The sequence below is a fragment of the Palaemon carinicauda genome, chromosome 2, assembly GCF_036898095.1.
Source record: "Palaemon carinicauda isolate YSFRI2023 chromosome 2, ASM3689809v2, whole genome shotgun sequence".
Taxonomy (NCBI): Eukaryota; Metazoa; Arthropoda; class Malacostraca; order Decapoda; family Palaemonidae; genus Palaemon; species Palaemon carinicauda.
In genome coordinates, this window is record NC_090726.1 from 115,876,560 (window position 1) to 115,893,817 (window position 17,258).

Below are 17,258 nucleotides of genomic sequence, written 5' to 3' on the forward strand. Positions count from 1 at the left end.
CTCTCTCTCTCTCTCTCTCTCTCTCTCTCTCTCTCTCTCTCTCTCTCTCTCTCTCTCTCTCTCTCTCTCTCTCTCTCTGTGTTATATACAATTAGATGAAGAAACCAAAATCACTTTTCTTAAAGTGTCAATCAAATACAAAACGAAAAAGTTATACCGTGTATACATCCATTTCAGTCGTAGCTTAAAATACGGCATCCGATTTCTTCAGCAAACCACTATTTTTGGGGAAACATCATTTTATTCTAGAAAATTGCTACTCGTTAAATAGTTAATTACACATTAAGAAAGTGTGTACTTTAGTTTTTAAATTTCGGATGTGTTTTAAAAATCGAGTATTGTTGACTTCTTTTTGTTTTACTTTTGGCTAAGATCAGATCAGCTGATGTCTAGCTGCCGGTCTCAAGAATAGGCGCATACGAATACAGTAACAAAGTATTGTTTATACCATTTCTCAACTTATTCAAAACATCTATACAGTTGATATTACATAAGCACCAATGTGCTATAACCTATCATATTTTTTTGTTTAGTACATTTAAAACTAACACACACACACACACACACAGGCTCTCTCTCTCTCTCTCTCTCTCTCTCTCTCTCTCTCTCTCTCTCTCTCTCTCTCTCTCTCTCTCTCTCTCTCTCTCTCTCTAACAAATGAAATCGTTGTTGCTTCACAAAGTTTGTTATATTGAAAATCAATCATGATTCAATTTTCCTTACTTTCTCTAATCTCGCACCATCTCTGTCACATCGAACGTTATAGCGGCAACTTAATTGTTCGATAACTTTAAAAATCGGCCTAGTACTTGCTTCTTCTCTTACTTTTTTATAGATGGTTTCATAATTGAAGTGGGTACAAGTTGACTTATAACTAAAGTTAGGAAAAGTATTTTGGATATGGAATGGACAATCATATTTAGTACCAGTTTAGAATTATCGTAAATTATCATTCTGTCATTAGCTGCGATTTGTTATTGTTGATTAAACGCAAAAAGAAAAAATAGTTTTCCTGCTTTGCTACGTATGTAAGAATTTATATAAATATGGTAAATAATAATTGTAATAACATATTTACTAAAAGCTTTTAATATCATTATTTATCTTTGATCATGCGTGTTTAATGCCTACGTTTGTTTATTATGATCAAAGATGGAGCGTACAGTAAACGAATGGAAGGTTTCCGTTTCAGGCGGCGTCATAAAGAAAAACATAACATTATATGAATGGCATTCATTTCATTTATTTGGAAGTTCTAAGAAAAATTAAGTAGAACATTGGTAATAGCAAAATCAACATATAATCAATACTTGGTAAGATTGCTGTCGATGCAAAAACTAACCTATACACAGATGTGTAAATGCGTCTGTTTCTTCGTTATGATCAGAGATAAACGTAAACAAAACATTGGTTGTCGTTTTTATTGTGCTTTTTGGCGTGTTTAGGAAACGGATGATATAAAATCGCCTTTATTTTGATAATTCTGGATTTTCAATGATACAACAAAAGATAGTCTATAGAGTGATGGTTTTGCTATTCACCAGTTGTCTTATACAATAGATATGACAAACATTAAAATTTGTCTGTATTTTGGGTCGTGTTATAACGGAAAATGTATGGTGTTTACACCCATCCTGGTTTTGATTTTAACATTTTTTCCAGTTATTATAACTTTAAAGCATATTAAATTTTTGATTTATTTACAAGAACAATTTGACATTATAAAAAAGATGCAGTATAGTACATAGAAAGTATTGGAAATGGGTAGTAAACACATTTGAATAGGCAAGTTGCTGGTTGCCATGGCCCCAATGGAATTATTTCTGTTAGATGTGTTTCAAAATTTGCGATTTTCCATTTATACGAGGTCATTCATCGACCAAATTCTCGCATAATTCGGGACCCTACTGTATATATATATATATATATATATATATATATATATATATATATGTATATATATATATATATATATATATATATATATATGTATATATATATATGTATATGTATATATATATATGTATATATATGTATGTATATATATACAGTATATGTATATATATATATGTATATATATGTATATATATATATATATATATATATATATATATATATATATATATATATATATATATATATATATATATATATATATATATATATATATATATATATATATATATATATATATATATATATATATATATATGTATATATATATGTATATATATATATATATATATATATATATATATATATATGTATATATATATATATGTATATATATATATATATATATATATATGTATATATATATATATATATATATATATATATATATATGTATGTATATATATATATATATATATATATATATATATATATATATATATATATATATATACATTATATATATCTACACAGTATATCGGTATATATCTATATATACAGTATATATATCTATATATATGTGTGTGTTCATGTAAAATAATCCTAGAATCTAATATCTGGAATCATAGTAAGATAAGACTACGGTGTAGTGAAGGTGAGTGGAGGATAGAAAAGGAAAAATTTCTAAGACAGCATAAGTTACATATGCATAATGAGCAGCAATGTTTGTTGGAACCATAAAAGCAGTAGTGTACCAATAACTACAATACTGTAATAATTAGAGTAACAAAATAAATAAATTGAACATCAATAACTCTAGCTACATTAGATTCCAATGAGACAGGGAAAAGAGTTATAAAACAATAAAAAACAACATTGTCAATTGAATTACATATAATCAATGATTTCATTCTACAAGTACAAAACTAAATTAGAAATTCTGCATTTAACAAAAAAACACAATGTTGACTTAGTCCTACATACATTTCCAAGTTAAAAAACCAGCAAAATTTAAGAGAACTATAATTTGTCGTATCTAGGCAAAACAATTTGAAATCAAATTAATTTCAATGTTTAATAAAAAGAAAAACAATAACATGCTACTAACCTGATTTAATATACTGTGTTTCCCTGTTAAGATGTCCAAGTGAGAGGGATGAGTCTCCTTCAACATTGAAAATATACAAAGTGAAAGTATATAGTACATCACTTTCCACTTTGGAGAAATATGTAGATATGTATTACACCAGTAAACAACATTTTCCCACATCACCGATGCTGATGGGAAAGAGTTTCTTGTATTCTTCAATCCATCTAAAAAAAAATTTAATCATAAAAACATAAAATTTCCATTATCACAAAATATAAATCCTTATTCTAAATAAAGTATATTCTAGTATGCATCAAGGAAAATCCATAACTACACTGGTTTCTGTTTGGTATACAGGTAATGATTACCATATATTTAGTGAAAGAGTTACTTTACATGTAAAAAGAAAAAAAAAAAAAACGTTGCAGCTGATATTCTTTTGTTCGTAACCAATAAAATCAACCATGCTGGACATGGAGGAAATTAATCTTTTAAGGTGGCTATCTTGCAGGTTCAGTTGTTTTGATCACTGAAAATGGATACCAAGAATATGTGTATCAAGGCAGATGAATGGGATAGATATCCTCATTCACATAGTTACCTACTCACTTTTCTTTTGGCTGCAGGAATGGTTAATGTTGATATGATGACCAAATCTTTGTTTATGTCAAGGAAAAACAAAAATTATTTTTAGAAATTCCTATTTGTTCTGTCAAGATTGCATACTGTCTTTCATAATGGAAGTTCTATTGTAAGATAAAAGGAAGTCCTATGATACTGAACAAGTGTAGCCTAACACAAAATTCAGCAAATACAGTGGAACCTCTACATACGAATTTAATCCGTTCCAGAATCAACTTCGGATGTAGAAAATGTTCGGATGTCACAACGAATTTTCCCATAAGAATACATTGAAATACGATTAATCCGTGGTTGAGCCCAAAAACCTATGATAACTTCTTAACCCTTTTACCCCCGGGGTATTTGGAAATTTCCAACCCTTAACCCCCAGGGGGTTATTTTTTTCCCAGCACATTTTGCAGTATATTTTCTTTAAATTGCTCTAACAGCCTTAATTTTTGTCATAGAGAGGTCAGGTTGGTCTCATTCTCTTGGAAAATGCCTGAATTTTCTCAAAAAATTATCAAAAAATATGAAAAACTAATTTTTATAGCATTTTTTTTGCAAGGACGTACCGGTACGTCCATGGGGGTAAAGGGATGGCTTTTGTGAAACGTACCAGTACGTCCTTTGGGGGTAAAAGGGTTAATAAACTACTACACATAATTTTCCCATGAGAATAATGAACACTAAATTAGATAATAGACATGTAAATAAGAAGAATAGACATGTAAATAAGAAGAATTAGCAAAAAATGATAAATAAGAAACGGGTTTTTAGCGTCACTTTACCTTAGAAACTCCAGCGTAGGTGTTGTTAGTCTTGCTACGCAGAGAGGAGACGGACGGGCGGCGACGAGGTAGAGAGGTTAACTACGATAAACGTACACTACCGTAACTTATTCTAACTTACACTAAGTGAACTTTAACATAACTTAGCTTATTTTTTTTTTATTTTTATATTTTATATTTTTTTTTACATTTTCTTTTTTTCTTTTTGATGATTACGTAATTTTAATCACTTTCACTCTCTACATTTAAAATTGACTGAATTTCTTTCGCTTCACTCTTTTCCGTTTTCTTTGTTTCACTTCCTTCCGCTTCACTCTTTGCCGTTTTCTTCGAATCACTTACATCCTCTTCATCACGAGTTCGCTTCGCAGTTTTTTTAAAGAAATTATCGATAGATAATTGCTTGGTACGGCTTTTCAGAATGTTTCGAAAGTGAGTTAGGCAAGCATCATCGAATTGAGAAACTACACGACAAACCTGCAATTTCTTTGGATGGTATTTGTCGATGAAGTCGACCACGTCTTGATATTTTCCTAACACCTCTTTTATATGCGCTGAACCTAACACATGTTCTACCTCCTCGCTCCCTTCCTCGTCATCACTCATGTGCTCCGACATAGCATGGAGTTCCTTGAGCTCATCCGTGGTAAGTTCGTCGTGATGTTCGGCGACGAGTTCCGTAACGTCATCTGCGTCGACCTCCAGACCAATGGACTTGCCAAGGGAGACGATTTCCTCTACGACTTCCGCTGCACCGACCACGGGATCAGGTTCGGGGTCAAAACCCTCGAAATCTTGGGGAGAAACTGCATCAGGCCACAGCTTCTTCCAGGCATAATTGAGGGTTCGTCGAGTTAATCCCACCCAAGCCTGATCTATGATCTTCAAGCAGAGCACGATGTTGAAGTAGCCCCTCCAAAATTCATGCAAAGTTAAGCTGGTGCTTTGCGTGACATTAAAGCACTGCTTAAATAAGTGCTTGGTGTACAGCTTCTTAAAATTAGAGATGACTTGCTAGTCCATGGGCTGGAGGATAGAGGTGGTATTCGGTGGAAGATACAGCACCTTTATGAACTTGAATTCATCGAAGATATCATCTTCAAGTCCGGGGGGGGTGAGCGGGTGCATTGTCAAGGCATAGCAGGCACTTTAAAGGCAATTTCTGTTCATGAAGATACTTCTTCACAGAAGGGCCGAAAACTTGGTTAACCCATTGCACAAAGAATTGCCTAGTGACCCAGGCCTTCGAGTTGGATCGCCAGAAAACATGAAGCTGATCCTTATCGACGTTGTGTGTTTTAAAGGCCCTAGGGTTCTCTGAATGGTAAACCATTAAGGGCTTGACTTTAAAGTCCCCGCTAGCGTTGGCACATAGGGCAAGAGTCAACCGATCCTTCATTGGCTTATGCCCAGGCAATTTCTTCTCTTCGGCAGTGATGTAGGTTCGACTCGGCATCTTCTTCCAAAACAGCCCGGTTTCATCACAATTGAACACCTGCTGCTCTACGTAGCCTTCTTCCTGCACGATCTTTTCGAAGTTCTTGACAAGGTCAGCTGCAGCCTTTGTGTCCGCACTAGCAGCCTCTCCGTGGCGAACAACTGAATGAATCCCGGACCGTTTCTTAAATTTCTCGAACCAGCCACGAGATGCCTTGAAATCATCTGAGGAAGGCTCGGTTGAACTCTCCCCAGCATCACCCCCAGAGCTCTCCTCCTTCAAGTCCGTAAAGATGGCGTGCGCCTTCTCGCAGATGACGGTCTCGGTAATAATGTCGCCAACGATCTCTCTTTCCTTAATCCACACTAGTAGAAGTCGTTCCATCTCTTCTATGATAGGGGTACGGCGTTTGGAAATTATGGTGATCCCCTTAGAAGGTTTCACTGCTTTAATAGCTTCCTTCTGTTTAAGGATTGTCGAGATCGTCGACATATTACGGCCATACTGTTTAGCAAGTTCACTCACGCGGACGCCACGCTCATGTTTTTCAATAATTTCCTGCTTAATTTCTAAAGAAAGCATTTCCTTCTTCCTTTTCTCACCACTACCACTACCACTGGCAAAACTAAGCCTTTTAGGACCCATACTTTACGTAAATTACCGTTAAAGGATGCACGTAAAAAATCACGATTAAAACAGAGTTAATAGCAGAACGCACAGAGCAAAACCGCAAGAAGCCGACGAGAACCGAGGACTGACCCAAGCCCTGCTAATTGAGCGTCCCTCCGAGGTCGATGTGCTGCCTTCTATCGGCGGAAATAAAAAATACTTCAGGCGCTATGAGGACCGACTACGCGAACGAGTATTATTTACTTCGGGTGTCGAAAAAAACATTCGGGTGTAGAGTCGGAACGTGTTCGAATTGTACTTCGCGTGTCGAAAAATTCGGATACAACCGGTACGACGAAAATTGCTTACTTCGTGTGTCGAAATAAAATTCGGGTGTAGAGTCAAAAATTTGCTCGAATTTTACTTCGGATGTTGGAAAATTCGGATGTAGAGGTTCCACTGTAGTGATGCAACAGCCTCATTAGGGCCTGTGTCAGAGTGTATTTGTTTATGGTCATAATTCTATGAAAATTCCAAGGAATTCTGTCTCCCCCATCTATGTACAGGGGATACAGGGCAGGTAATACAAATATTATCTAATCAGGCACAAAAAGACAATACAATAATGATCAACAATTGCTCCACCACCTTCTTGTGGGTAACAAGGAGAAAATCATCCACAGACCATAGTCTTGAGATGGATGTTCTATTGTGTGACTATCTAGCTTCTAAACAATCCAGCAAAATTCAAGGCTTGGGCTGTTTGTGGTCAGAAAAAAAAAGACCCAGAAGGAGGGGAAGAAAAACAAGACAAACCAACTAGTCATAATACTGACTTAGGCTTGCTCAAGAATTCTTAGCCAAGATGATTTTCTGTCCAAAGGAGCCCAGCTGGCCTAAAATGACAAATTCAGAGATAATTTGTATTTTTCCCTAACTAATACAAACCGGTAGTTATTTATTGTGGATTATCTTTTGGCAAAGCAGTTAGGTAGCCATTAGACTAAAAGTATGAGGTAACAACCCTGTCTAACCACTTGAGTGGGTAGGCAGGAGGTAGCTGAGGGGTACCCCGCCGCCTATATACACTCTCAAAGCTGTGAGCTACATCACTTTTTGATTGCAGGCAGGACTTGCAGGGGGATAGGTTATGACAGGCCAATTTATATAAATAACTCCATGTTTGTATTAGTTAGGGAAAAATACAAATTATCTTCAAATTTGTCATTTGTTCCCACACTATCAAAACTTGCATTATTTATTGTGAATGACTCACTATTAGGATGATGGAAGTCCTATTTCTGGCATGGACATTGACCAGGGTTTACCTAGTACAGTATATGACTGTGGTCTAAGAAAACCTTGCCACCTCACTAACAATACAAAGTGAGTATGATAGCAGCCTGAGCAACTCAATTGTTGTGAGAGATATCATATGAACTTCTATGGAAGTACATTCCGAGTTTATAAATAGGATATAAACAAAGACGTTTCCCATTGCCTACCTTGCGAGAAGCAATGGTGATGGGGACAATTTATTAATCTTATGACTATACTAGGCTACACAAAGTGATTCTTATCTGTAGAGGTTGGAGCCAGCTTGCAGAGGGACCATGGCACTGTATCCCAAGGGAGGGGAAGATGGAGAAAGGAAAATGCCAGACACACTCTCATTCCTCCCTGAATTACCCAGAGTAACCAATGCCCTCAACCATCTGCTATTTGTCCAACAAGGAGCCCAAGGTACTCTTAAACCACTTGTTGAGCAGCCACCACAGGACCAATAGTAAACATATTGAGTCTCCTGTAGATCACGTCTTTTAAATAGTGAGCTGTGAGTGTAGTTTGACGTTTCCAAATGCCCGCTTCTAAAACCTGCAACATGGAAAAGTTGCGCTTGAATGCCAGGAACGTACTGATGCCCCTGACTTCATGAACTCTAGGTCTTCACACCGGAGGAGGATCGGGATTCAAAGCCCTTTCAGTGACAATGTATCCAAGATGAAATGGTGTTCTTGGTGATCCTCTTCTTACCCCTTCCAGAACTAACAAAAGGAGATATTAGTCGGGACTGTTGCTAGTGTGTTTCTGATATCTCAAACTCTTCACTGGGCATAGTAACAGTTGATTTGGGTGATTGGTTACAGAACGTAAACTCATAATCTGAAAGGGCCTGAATCTAGGCTCCAGTACCCCTGGATTTTGAGTCTTTGCAACAAACTGAGGGACGAAGCTGAGTGTCAACTTCCCCACATCCCCTTGAATGGGCAATGTCATGTGAGAGGCCATGAAGTTCACTGACTCTCTTTGCCAAAGCTAAAGCAAACAGGAACACCGTCTTCAAAGTGAGGTTTCGATCAGTTGCATGGCGTAATGGTTCGTAAGGAGGTCCTTTTAGGAATCTCAAAACGCAGACCACGTTCCAAAGAGGAGGCCTGATCTCTGACTGAGGACAAGTGATCTCATAACTCCGTAATAGTAAAGAAAGCTCCAACGAAGAGGAAATATCCACTCCTCTCAGCTTGAAGATGAGGCTTAAGGCTGAGTGATAACTTTTCACCCGAGACCAAAAGGAGTTTTCCTCCTGAAGGTATACAAGGAACTCACCTATTATAGGGATAGTGGCATCGAATGTAGAGATATTCCTTCCACAACACCAACCACAAAAGACTGTCCATTCAGCCTAGCACACTGAGGCTGAGGACTTTCGCAAGTAGCTGGATATTTTCTCAGCAACTTTTTGCGAAAAGCCTCTCTAAGAGAGGAGATGCTGGATAGTCTCCAGGCGTGAAGTTGAAGAGACTGGACAGTCTTCTAAAAGATGTTTGCGTCTGGTTGTTTGAGTGGATCTGGTCGTGGAGGAAGCTCTCTCGGTAGATCTACAAGCAGTTACAGGTCCGGAAACCCCTCTGTGTGATGCCATATTGGAGCTACAAGCGTCATCCTTATATTTTTGGAAGCTCTGGTCCTGTTGAGCAGCCTTCTCATCAGACAGAACGGGGGAAAGGCGTACACATCAATGTTGTCCCACCGTTGTTGAAATGCATCCTGCCATAGAGCCTGTGGGTCCGGGACTGGAGAACAGTAAAGCCGAAGCTTGCTGTTCAGAGATGTTGTGAACTGGTCTACTGGCGGGGAACCCCACAACACCCGGACTTTGTTGGCTATCAGAGGATTCAAAGACCAATTGGAGCCCAATACCTGAGTTGCCCTGATCAGATTGTCAGCAAGCACATTCCTTTTGCCCGGAATGAAGCGAGCTGATAGGGACACTGAATGTTCTTCTGACCATTTGAGAATCTTTACTGCAAGAAGCATAGACACTGCGAAAAGGTACCGCTTTGTTTGTTTATGTAAGCCACTACTGTGGTTATTTTGCTCATCAACACCACAGAGTGACCCGCCAGCAACTGATGGAAAGCTAGGTATGCTGCTCTCATCTCTAAGAGGTTTATATGCTGGTACTTTTCGGACTCTGACCAAAGACTGGTGACCGTGTGATGCTGCAAGTGGGGCCCACATCCTTCTTTTGATGCATCTGTATAGAGCATCAAGTCTGGAGGAGGGACAAGAAGATCTTGACCTCTGCAAAGGTTTTCGTCTGCCATCCACCAAAGTAGATCCGTTATCTGTTTCTGAGTGATAGGAACTAGTGTGTACGGTGGATCTGAGAGTTGGTTCCACACAGACTTCAGCTGCCACTGCAGGGATCTGATCCTGAGGTGGCTGTTTGGAACTAGACGGTTAGAGGTTAGGTGACCTAGCAGACGTAACCATTGATGAGCCGGTAGATCTTCCCGTCTGAGAAAGGGTGATGCCACTTCCCTCAGCCTGTGTAGTCTTTCGTCAGATGGGAAGACTTTCTGTTAGATGGTGTCTATGATCATACCGAGGTATACCAGTCTCTGAGAAGGAAGCAGTGATGACTTCTTGAGATTTATCAAGATCCCTAGATCCTGACAAAACTCTAGAACCATGTCTCGGTGATAAAGAAGAGTTATCTATGAGTCTGCTAAAACCAGCCGATTGTCAAGATATCTGATGAGACGAATGCCGTTCTTGTGAGCCCAAGATGACACTACGCCGAACACTAGGGTAAAGACTTGAGGTGCTGTCGCGAGACCGAGACAGAGAACCTTGATGTGATATATCATGTCCCTGTGTATGAATTTGAGATACTTCCTGGAAGACGGAAGGATTAGGATCTGGAAGTATGCGTCCTTGAGATCCCGTGTGCACATGAAGTCCCTTGGTCGAACTACCTGGATGACCGTGTCTGCCGTCTTCATCTTGAACGGAGTCTGTAGGACAAACTGATTCAGGTTTGAGAGATCAATAACTGGTCTCCAGCCTCCAGATGCCTTTTTCACATGAAAGTCGACTGTAAAACCCTGGAGACCCATCCTTGACCTCTCGGAGATCACCCTTCTGCTGCATGGTCTGGACTTTGGCCCGGAGGGCTAGCTCCTTTGCGGATCCCTTCGCACAGAAGCTTAACAGAACTGGATCCAGAGTCAGAGGAGGGAGAGATCGAATTAATGGACGTGTTACCCTATGCCGATCACCTCGATCGTCCAGGGATCTGCCCCGTGATGCTGCCACCTCTGCCAGGGGCACTGCATGCATCCCCCCAAAGGTGGTCGGTGATGAGCATTGCCATTCCTAACGATAGCGACCACCTCGGCCACTCCTAGCTCCCTTCTTTCCCGTGAAGGACTTGCTCCTTTTCTGGTCTTTGGACTAAAAGGGGTGCTTAGACACCTTCGAAGGTCTGGAGGACCTAGAAGTTGAGGGGTTGGAGGTAGCCGGCTGATTACAGGAAGACTGGGACGGCCTTCTGTAGGACCTAGATATCATGGCCCTATGGAGGAGAGAATCATTCAATGATTTCCTCCATCTTCCAGCAGCCCTCTTGATATCCTCTAGAAGAAAGAGAGACGAATCCTCAAGAGTGGAATTCCTTAAGCGTGACACTTCCAATTTTGGAACTTGCCTGTGGAGCTTCCCAATGATGATGTCCCTCCTCTTGAGTATAGCATTCGCCCACAAGTTAACAACGTGGTGCGACAAAAACTCAAGGGTTCGGGTACCCGATTATAGGAAGGATTCCAAGGACTTCCTTATGGAACCCTTTGAAAGATCGTGGGAGCGCACAATGTAGCCCAGGGACCACAACCATAGATCGAGCCATGAAGCAGCTCAACTGCCGAAAGGGAGGCTCTCAAATCAGAGGGGGATTGAGTTGGAAGACCCTTTGTCAGATACTCCAACAAAAGGGTCGAGGGACATGGTGAAATGTGGTTCCTTCTCTATCTCATAATACTTCTTTTGTAACACTAAAGGAAGTGGTAAAGATTGCGAGGAGGAACCTGCCCTCAAGGAACTGGAAGTTCCAACTATCTAGGCGATAGCTTTCCTCCTGGCAGCTGTCAGGCCCTTAGACCAGGGCAAAGCTACACTGGTCTTAGGGGGCCTCTGAGAAGATGTTATCAAGAACCATCTCTTTCCCTTCCTGGGTGGTGATACCAGGATTAGACAGCTAATTGAAGGCCCTCATGCAAGAGAGGATCTGACAAAAGGTGTGCTCCAACTCTTTTCTCTCTTGTTCCGTGTGAAAGTTTGGTATAAAGTGTTTTTAATGGATGGGGGTGAGAGAGATGGAGGTCTCTCTCTTTTTCCTATTAACAGGTGGTGATTTATCAGGTTTTGGTGTTTTCCCCACTACAGGTGCACCTGATAACTTGGTTTTATGTGAAACCTCCATTAAATCAAGCAAAGATATAGCCTGAGAGAGGTTAGTATTATCCTTTGTAATGGAGGACAAACGTTTAATAAGAGGTGAGCAAAGCCTTAAGAGGTGATATCCTTGCCCTATCATGCAGACTTTTATCAAAAGATGGCAATTTCTTTTTGGGGGAATGCTGTCAGTAATAGGTGGGTTGGAAGTCTTTTGCCTCATTTATCCTCCTGATTTCAATACCTTTGCATTGCTTTTTGATTTACTCAAAAGTCTCTTAGCATGCCCCACACTTATGTGTTCGATACTGGATTTATTGAGAGCAGCCTCTTCTAACTTATATTGCTGGCCCCTCCTATCAGTAGATTTATTATTCAAATTACAGTTTAAACAAATGGCCTCTTAGTGTACATTCTCCATGGTAAACATTGGAGTAAGTACTACACATTTTTTCATTCTTGCAAACTTTAGAAGGATGCCCATATCTAAAACAATTAAAACATTGCAGTGGCTTTTGCTTAAAAGTTCGAACTTTAATCCGTTCATTTTCTATGTAAATGTGGAAAGGCACATTAGCATCCTGGAAAGTCAGGATAATCATTGACGTTCCAGGGACTTTATGCACTTTCCACACAGTTAAAGGACACATGGCCAGTATCTCTTTTGTAAACTCATACAAGTCTTTTTTGGGCTCAAGCCATGTCGTCCTGATGGAAGTTCCTATAGGGTACCTTCCTTGGGTATATTACAACTACGGCGATATTCCCAGAGAATTTACCTTAAGGTACCCAGAATTCTAACTCCTGGAGCGAATATCCCTAATAAAAGAACCAGGGATATCGCGAAATATCAGAGGACGTATTCTTGACACGCCACATGGCAATCTGCACCCCGAACAGAGATAACACTTCGAAGGGGTCAATTGGCAAGAAAACGAAAACGAGAAAGAAAAGGAGAGCCGCTCGCAAGGTATCTCTCCTCTCCCGTTTCGTAAGCGTGCATTGCGCCGCTCACGGCGCCATCTGTATTCCTTTCTGCGTAGCTTAACAACTCGGTGTTTTTTCCTGTGTTTCTCGCAAATTCTTGGATTTAATCGATTTATTATGCTTTCTCCAACTTCTTCTACTTCTGATAAGTTGAGTATTATTTCTTCTATGTATAAATGTAGGCTCTTGGTAATTTTTAAAGTGATTAATAGTAATATCTTTGTTACAAGAGCTGTTGCCTACCGGAGGCGTCCTGGACGCTGTCGCTCGCTAGGTATCAGTTATTTAGTTAGCCAGAGCGACGTTCCCGGCTGTTTCGCTTTAATAATTTTAGCTGTTTAGCGTTACATATGATTTCTTTATATGATGCTTTTAGTATTATTTGTCTTGGCGAAGGATTCGCCGATTCTGGCCTACGCTACACCGTGTAGCCTAGTCGTTTGGCCCTAGTACTTTCCTGCATGATATTCAGATTTCCGAGTGTTTTAAAATTTTATTGAAGCTTTAGGCAGTTTTATACATTTAAGATTATATTGATTTCTTCCAAGATAGTATACGAGTGAGTTTCGGTGATTTAGGTAATCGATTCTCTTGGCGCCTAGGCTAAGTTACCTATGGGGCCTTAGTATACTTTCTCACACTCCCCGGTTGCTCTCTTTTCTTCGGAGAAGGTGTGCAATACCTTTCCCTCTGTTTAAGCCTTGGGCTTAACCCTAGTGGTTTATCTGAATTAACTTTCGATACAACTATATTAGGGTGTTACTGTTCCTTCCTGTTTCCAGTAAGTCTGGCTTCAGAGAGGGGGCAGAACATCAGAGTTCTTAGTCTGAGTCTGTTTATGTCTGGCTTGTGGTTGAGACTCCCTCGCTAGACTGACACAGACATAGGAGGCTTAGCCTCCTTAGGTCACTTTCGAAGGTTTCTTTACGAGATGATTCCTTCTTCTTGTGATCTAGCAGACTAGTCCAATGTTGCTGTTCTCGGTGTCGAGGATAAGATCCTTTTTCTGGGAATAGCAACACCTTCCTTGCTTTGGTTCTGTGGGGGTTGGCAAGTATTGCTGGCCTCCCTCCTCGGATCTCCCTTAGGCTAAGATGAGTTTTCTTGGCTGCGGGTGATTCATTACTAAAGCAAGGTTGGTAGGACCCTCTTCGTCCCTTCCCCCTCTTTCCTCTGTAATGGCCTGGCCGTTACATTACTGTCCGTCATTCTACATCTGTACCTAGCATAGGTTAGGATGTGGAGTTGACTCAGTCTCTTGCCGGCCGGCAGTGTGTGCCGGCCGGCAAAGGTCTTCTGCTTTTGAGTGCTGCCCGGACCTCTCATGGTCCCTCATCCATGTTTGTCTGTAGAGCCAGATGGCATTGGTCAGGAAGCCTGAATTATATTCTCCCCTTCCTTATGTGCACTCTTTCGGGTTGCCGGGCTTTGAGGTAGTACAGTCTCTTATCCCGGCATCCATTCTGTTTTCTTCTAGTGTTGTACCCTAGCCGGCTGCCGGCCTAAGTGGCCGGCAGCCGGGCAGTCGGAGTTCTCTGGTTCTTTTGCTGCCGGCCGGCATCGGTTGTATACCTTTGCCAGCCGGCTATTATCACGCCATTGTCTGCCGGTCGCTACGAGTGGTGGCCGGCAGCCGGGTGCTACCTTGTGTAGTTGCCGGCCGGCACTTGCTGTTGCCGGCCGGCACATACATTTGAACCAGCGTTCTGCCGCCTTATAGCTCTTAAGTAGTATACAGTACTTTAGATCTAGTTATGGTGAGTGCCGGCCGGCCGGCACATTACCTTCTATACTGTACCAGTATTCTTCAGTATAGTATATACTGTAGGGAGAAAACTATAGTATACAGTGATGCCTCAGGATACGAAATTAATCCGTTCAGGATGCGGTTTCGTATCCTGATATTTTCGTATCCTGAGTCGCGTTTTACATGTAAATAGCCTAATCCGTTCCAAGCCTTATAAAAAGTCACCTTTTCTTTCATAAACACGCTAAACTGTAGTAATAAACATGCAATGCAGCCATTTCTATCATTCAATAATTAACACAACCCTTAAAAACAGCCTAATCCATTCCAGAAACCACTATGAGATTATTCAATAATGTAGTTATAGCCAAGTTATCCCCCCCAAGCCCAAAGAAAACGGTTTGTTTTCTTTACTACTGTATAAAAGTTACGGTACTGTATGTATGTAAAGCATTTAGATCAGTGAAGGTGTATTGTTACCTGTACGTACACCTAAATTAATGATTGATACCTGTACACTCTGAAAAAAAGGTTACAGTTAATTAGTGTAACAAAAAAGTTGAAACTTACCTTTTGATTGAGACGATGTCCGATAGCGAAGTCGCGGCAGAGGAGGATGGCATAAGGCAGAAAACGTAACAAGTGACAGACTACGTACAGTAATTTACACACTTAACACATTAACACTTAAACTTTACGAAATAAAAAAATGGCAGAAATAATTAACACTTAACATTACGTATGAAAAACTATAAAATGAAAGAAAAAATTACTTTAACACTTAACGGTAACATAAAACTTAAAATTGAATTTTTTTTTTTTTTGCTTTTTTATAACTTTACGTTTTTCTTATTTTCTAAATCTCTTCTACTTCTTCATCACTTTCTTTTTTCTGTTTCTTTTCTTTACTTTCACCTTCTACTTCTTCATCATTTTTTTTTTCTGTTTCTTTTCTTTACTTTCACCTTCGTCTTGGCCTACTAATACCGCTGGCCTCTTTAATAAGAAACTATCCATTGAAGCTTGTTTCTGCCTACTTTTCAACACATTTCTAAAATGCGTTAGGCAAACGTCATTGCAGTGTTCAAGCGCACGGTTGGTATAAACTTTTTCTGGATGTTCCTTTTCGACGTAGTCTGCCATTTTATGGAAACATGCAAGAATTTCCTTGATGTCTGCCGTTTTCAAAGGTGCAACATCCTCCTCATCACCGCTAGAGAACTGCTCTTGAACATCACTCACTTGCATCGTCTCCAACTCCTTCAAGTCGTCCGTCGTCAACTCCTCGTGGTGCTCCTCGATAAGTTCATCGATATCTTCCGCGCTAACTTCCAGCCCCATGGACGTACCAAGATGTACGATGTCAGCCACGTCAGACTGCCGAATTGGTTCAGGATCGTCAACGATCTCGGCTTCGCCTCCAGGCTTCCCGAACCCCTCGAAGTCTCGTGCAGAGACAGCATCAGGCCACAGCTTCCTCCAAGATGAGTTTAGGGTGCGCCTAGATACTTCCTGCCAAGCGAGATCGATGAGTTTGAGGCATATCACGATGTTGAAGTGATCTTTCCAAAATTCACGCAGAGTGAGGTTTGTACTCTCTGTGACTTGGAAACATCTCTTGAAGAGATGCTTCGTGTACAATTTTTTAAAATTAGAAATAACTTGCTGGTCCATGGGCTGGAGGAGAGGGGTGGTGTTAGGCGGTAGATACAGGACCTTTATGAAGGAATACTCGGCCAGAAGATATTCCTCGAGGCCAGGAGGGTGAGCTGGAGCATTGTCCAACACCAGCAGACATTTCATAGGGAGGCGGTTTTCTTCCAAATATTTTCGGACAGTCGGACCGAAGCAGACATTCACCCAATCAATGAACAGTTGCCTCGTTACCCAGGCTTTTGCATTCGCCTTCCACATCACGGGAAGGTTCTCCTTAATGACTTTGTGGGCTTTGAAGGCTCGGGGATTTTCTGAATGGTACACCAGCAGGGGCTTTATCTTGCAGTCCCCACTGGCGTTTGCACAAAAAGCAAGGGTAAGCCTGTCCTTCATAGGCTTATGTCCGGGTAGCCTCTTCTCCTCCGCCGTGATGAACGTCCGACGAGGCATTTTCTTCCAGAAAAGCCCAGTTTCGTCGCAATTGAAAACTTGCTGCGAACTGTAGCCTTCCTGCAGAGTCAACTCGTCGAACGTTTTAACAAAGGCTTCGGCGGCCTTCGTGTCCGAGCTGGCTGCCTCCCCATGCCGTACCACTGAATGGATGCCAGTCCTTTTCTTGAACTTCTCGAACCACCCACGAGAAGCCTTGAACTTTGGGGGTTCCTGCTGGGATGTTCCTTCTCCTGCTCC

The 17,258-nt window shown here is 40.6% G+C and overlaps 1 protein-coding gene across 1 annotated transcript in view; it reads right to left on the reverse strand.

Moving 5' to 3' along the window:
* LOC137626590 (acyl-coenzyme A diphosphatase FITM2-like) overlaps positions 1-3,213 on the reverse strand; it is a 119,805-nt gene extending 116,592 nt beyond the window's left edge. The window contains exon 1 of the mRNA XM_068357619.1: positions 3,002-3,213. Within this exon, the coding sequence (XP_068213720.1) occupies positions 3,002-3,163 (162 nt within the window). The 5' untranslated portion in view covers positions 3,164-3,213. The remainder of the gene's footprint in view (positions 1-3,001) is intronic.
* Between the last annotated feature and the right edge of the window lie 14,045 nt (positions 3,214-17,258).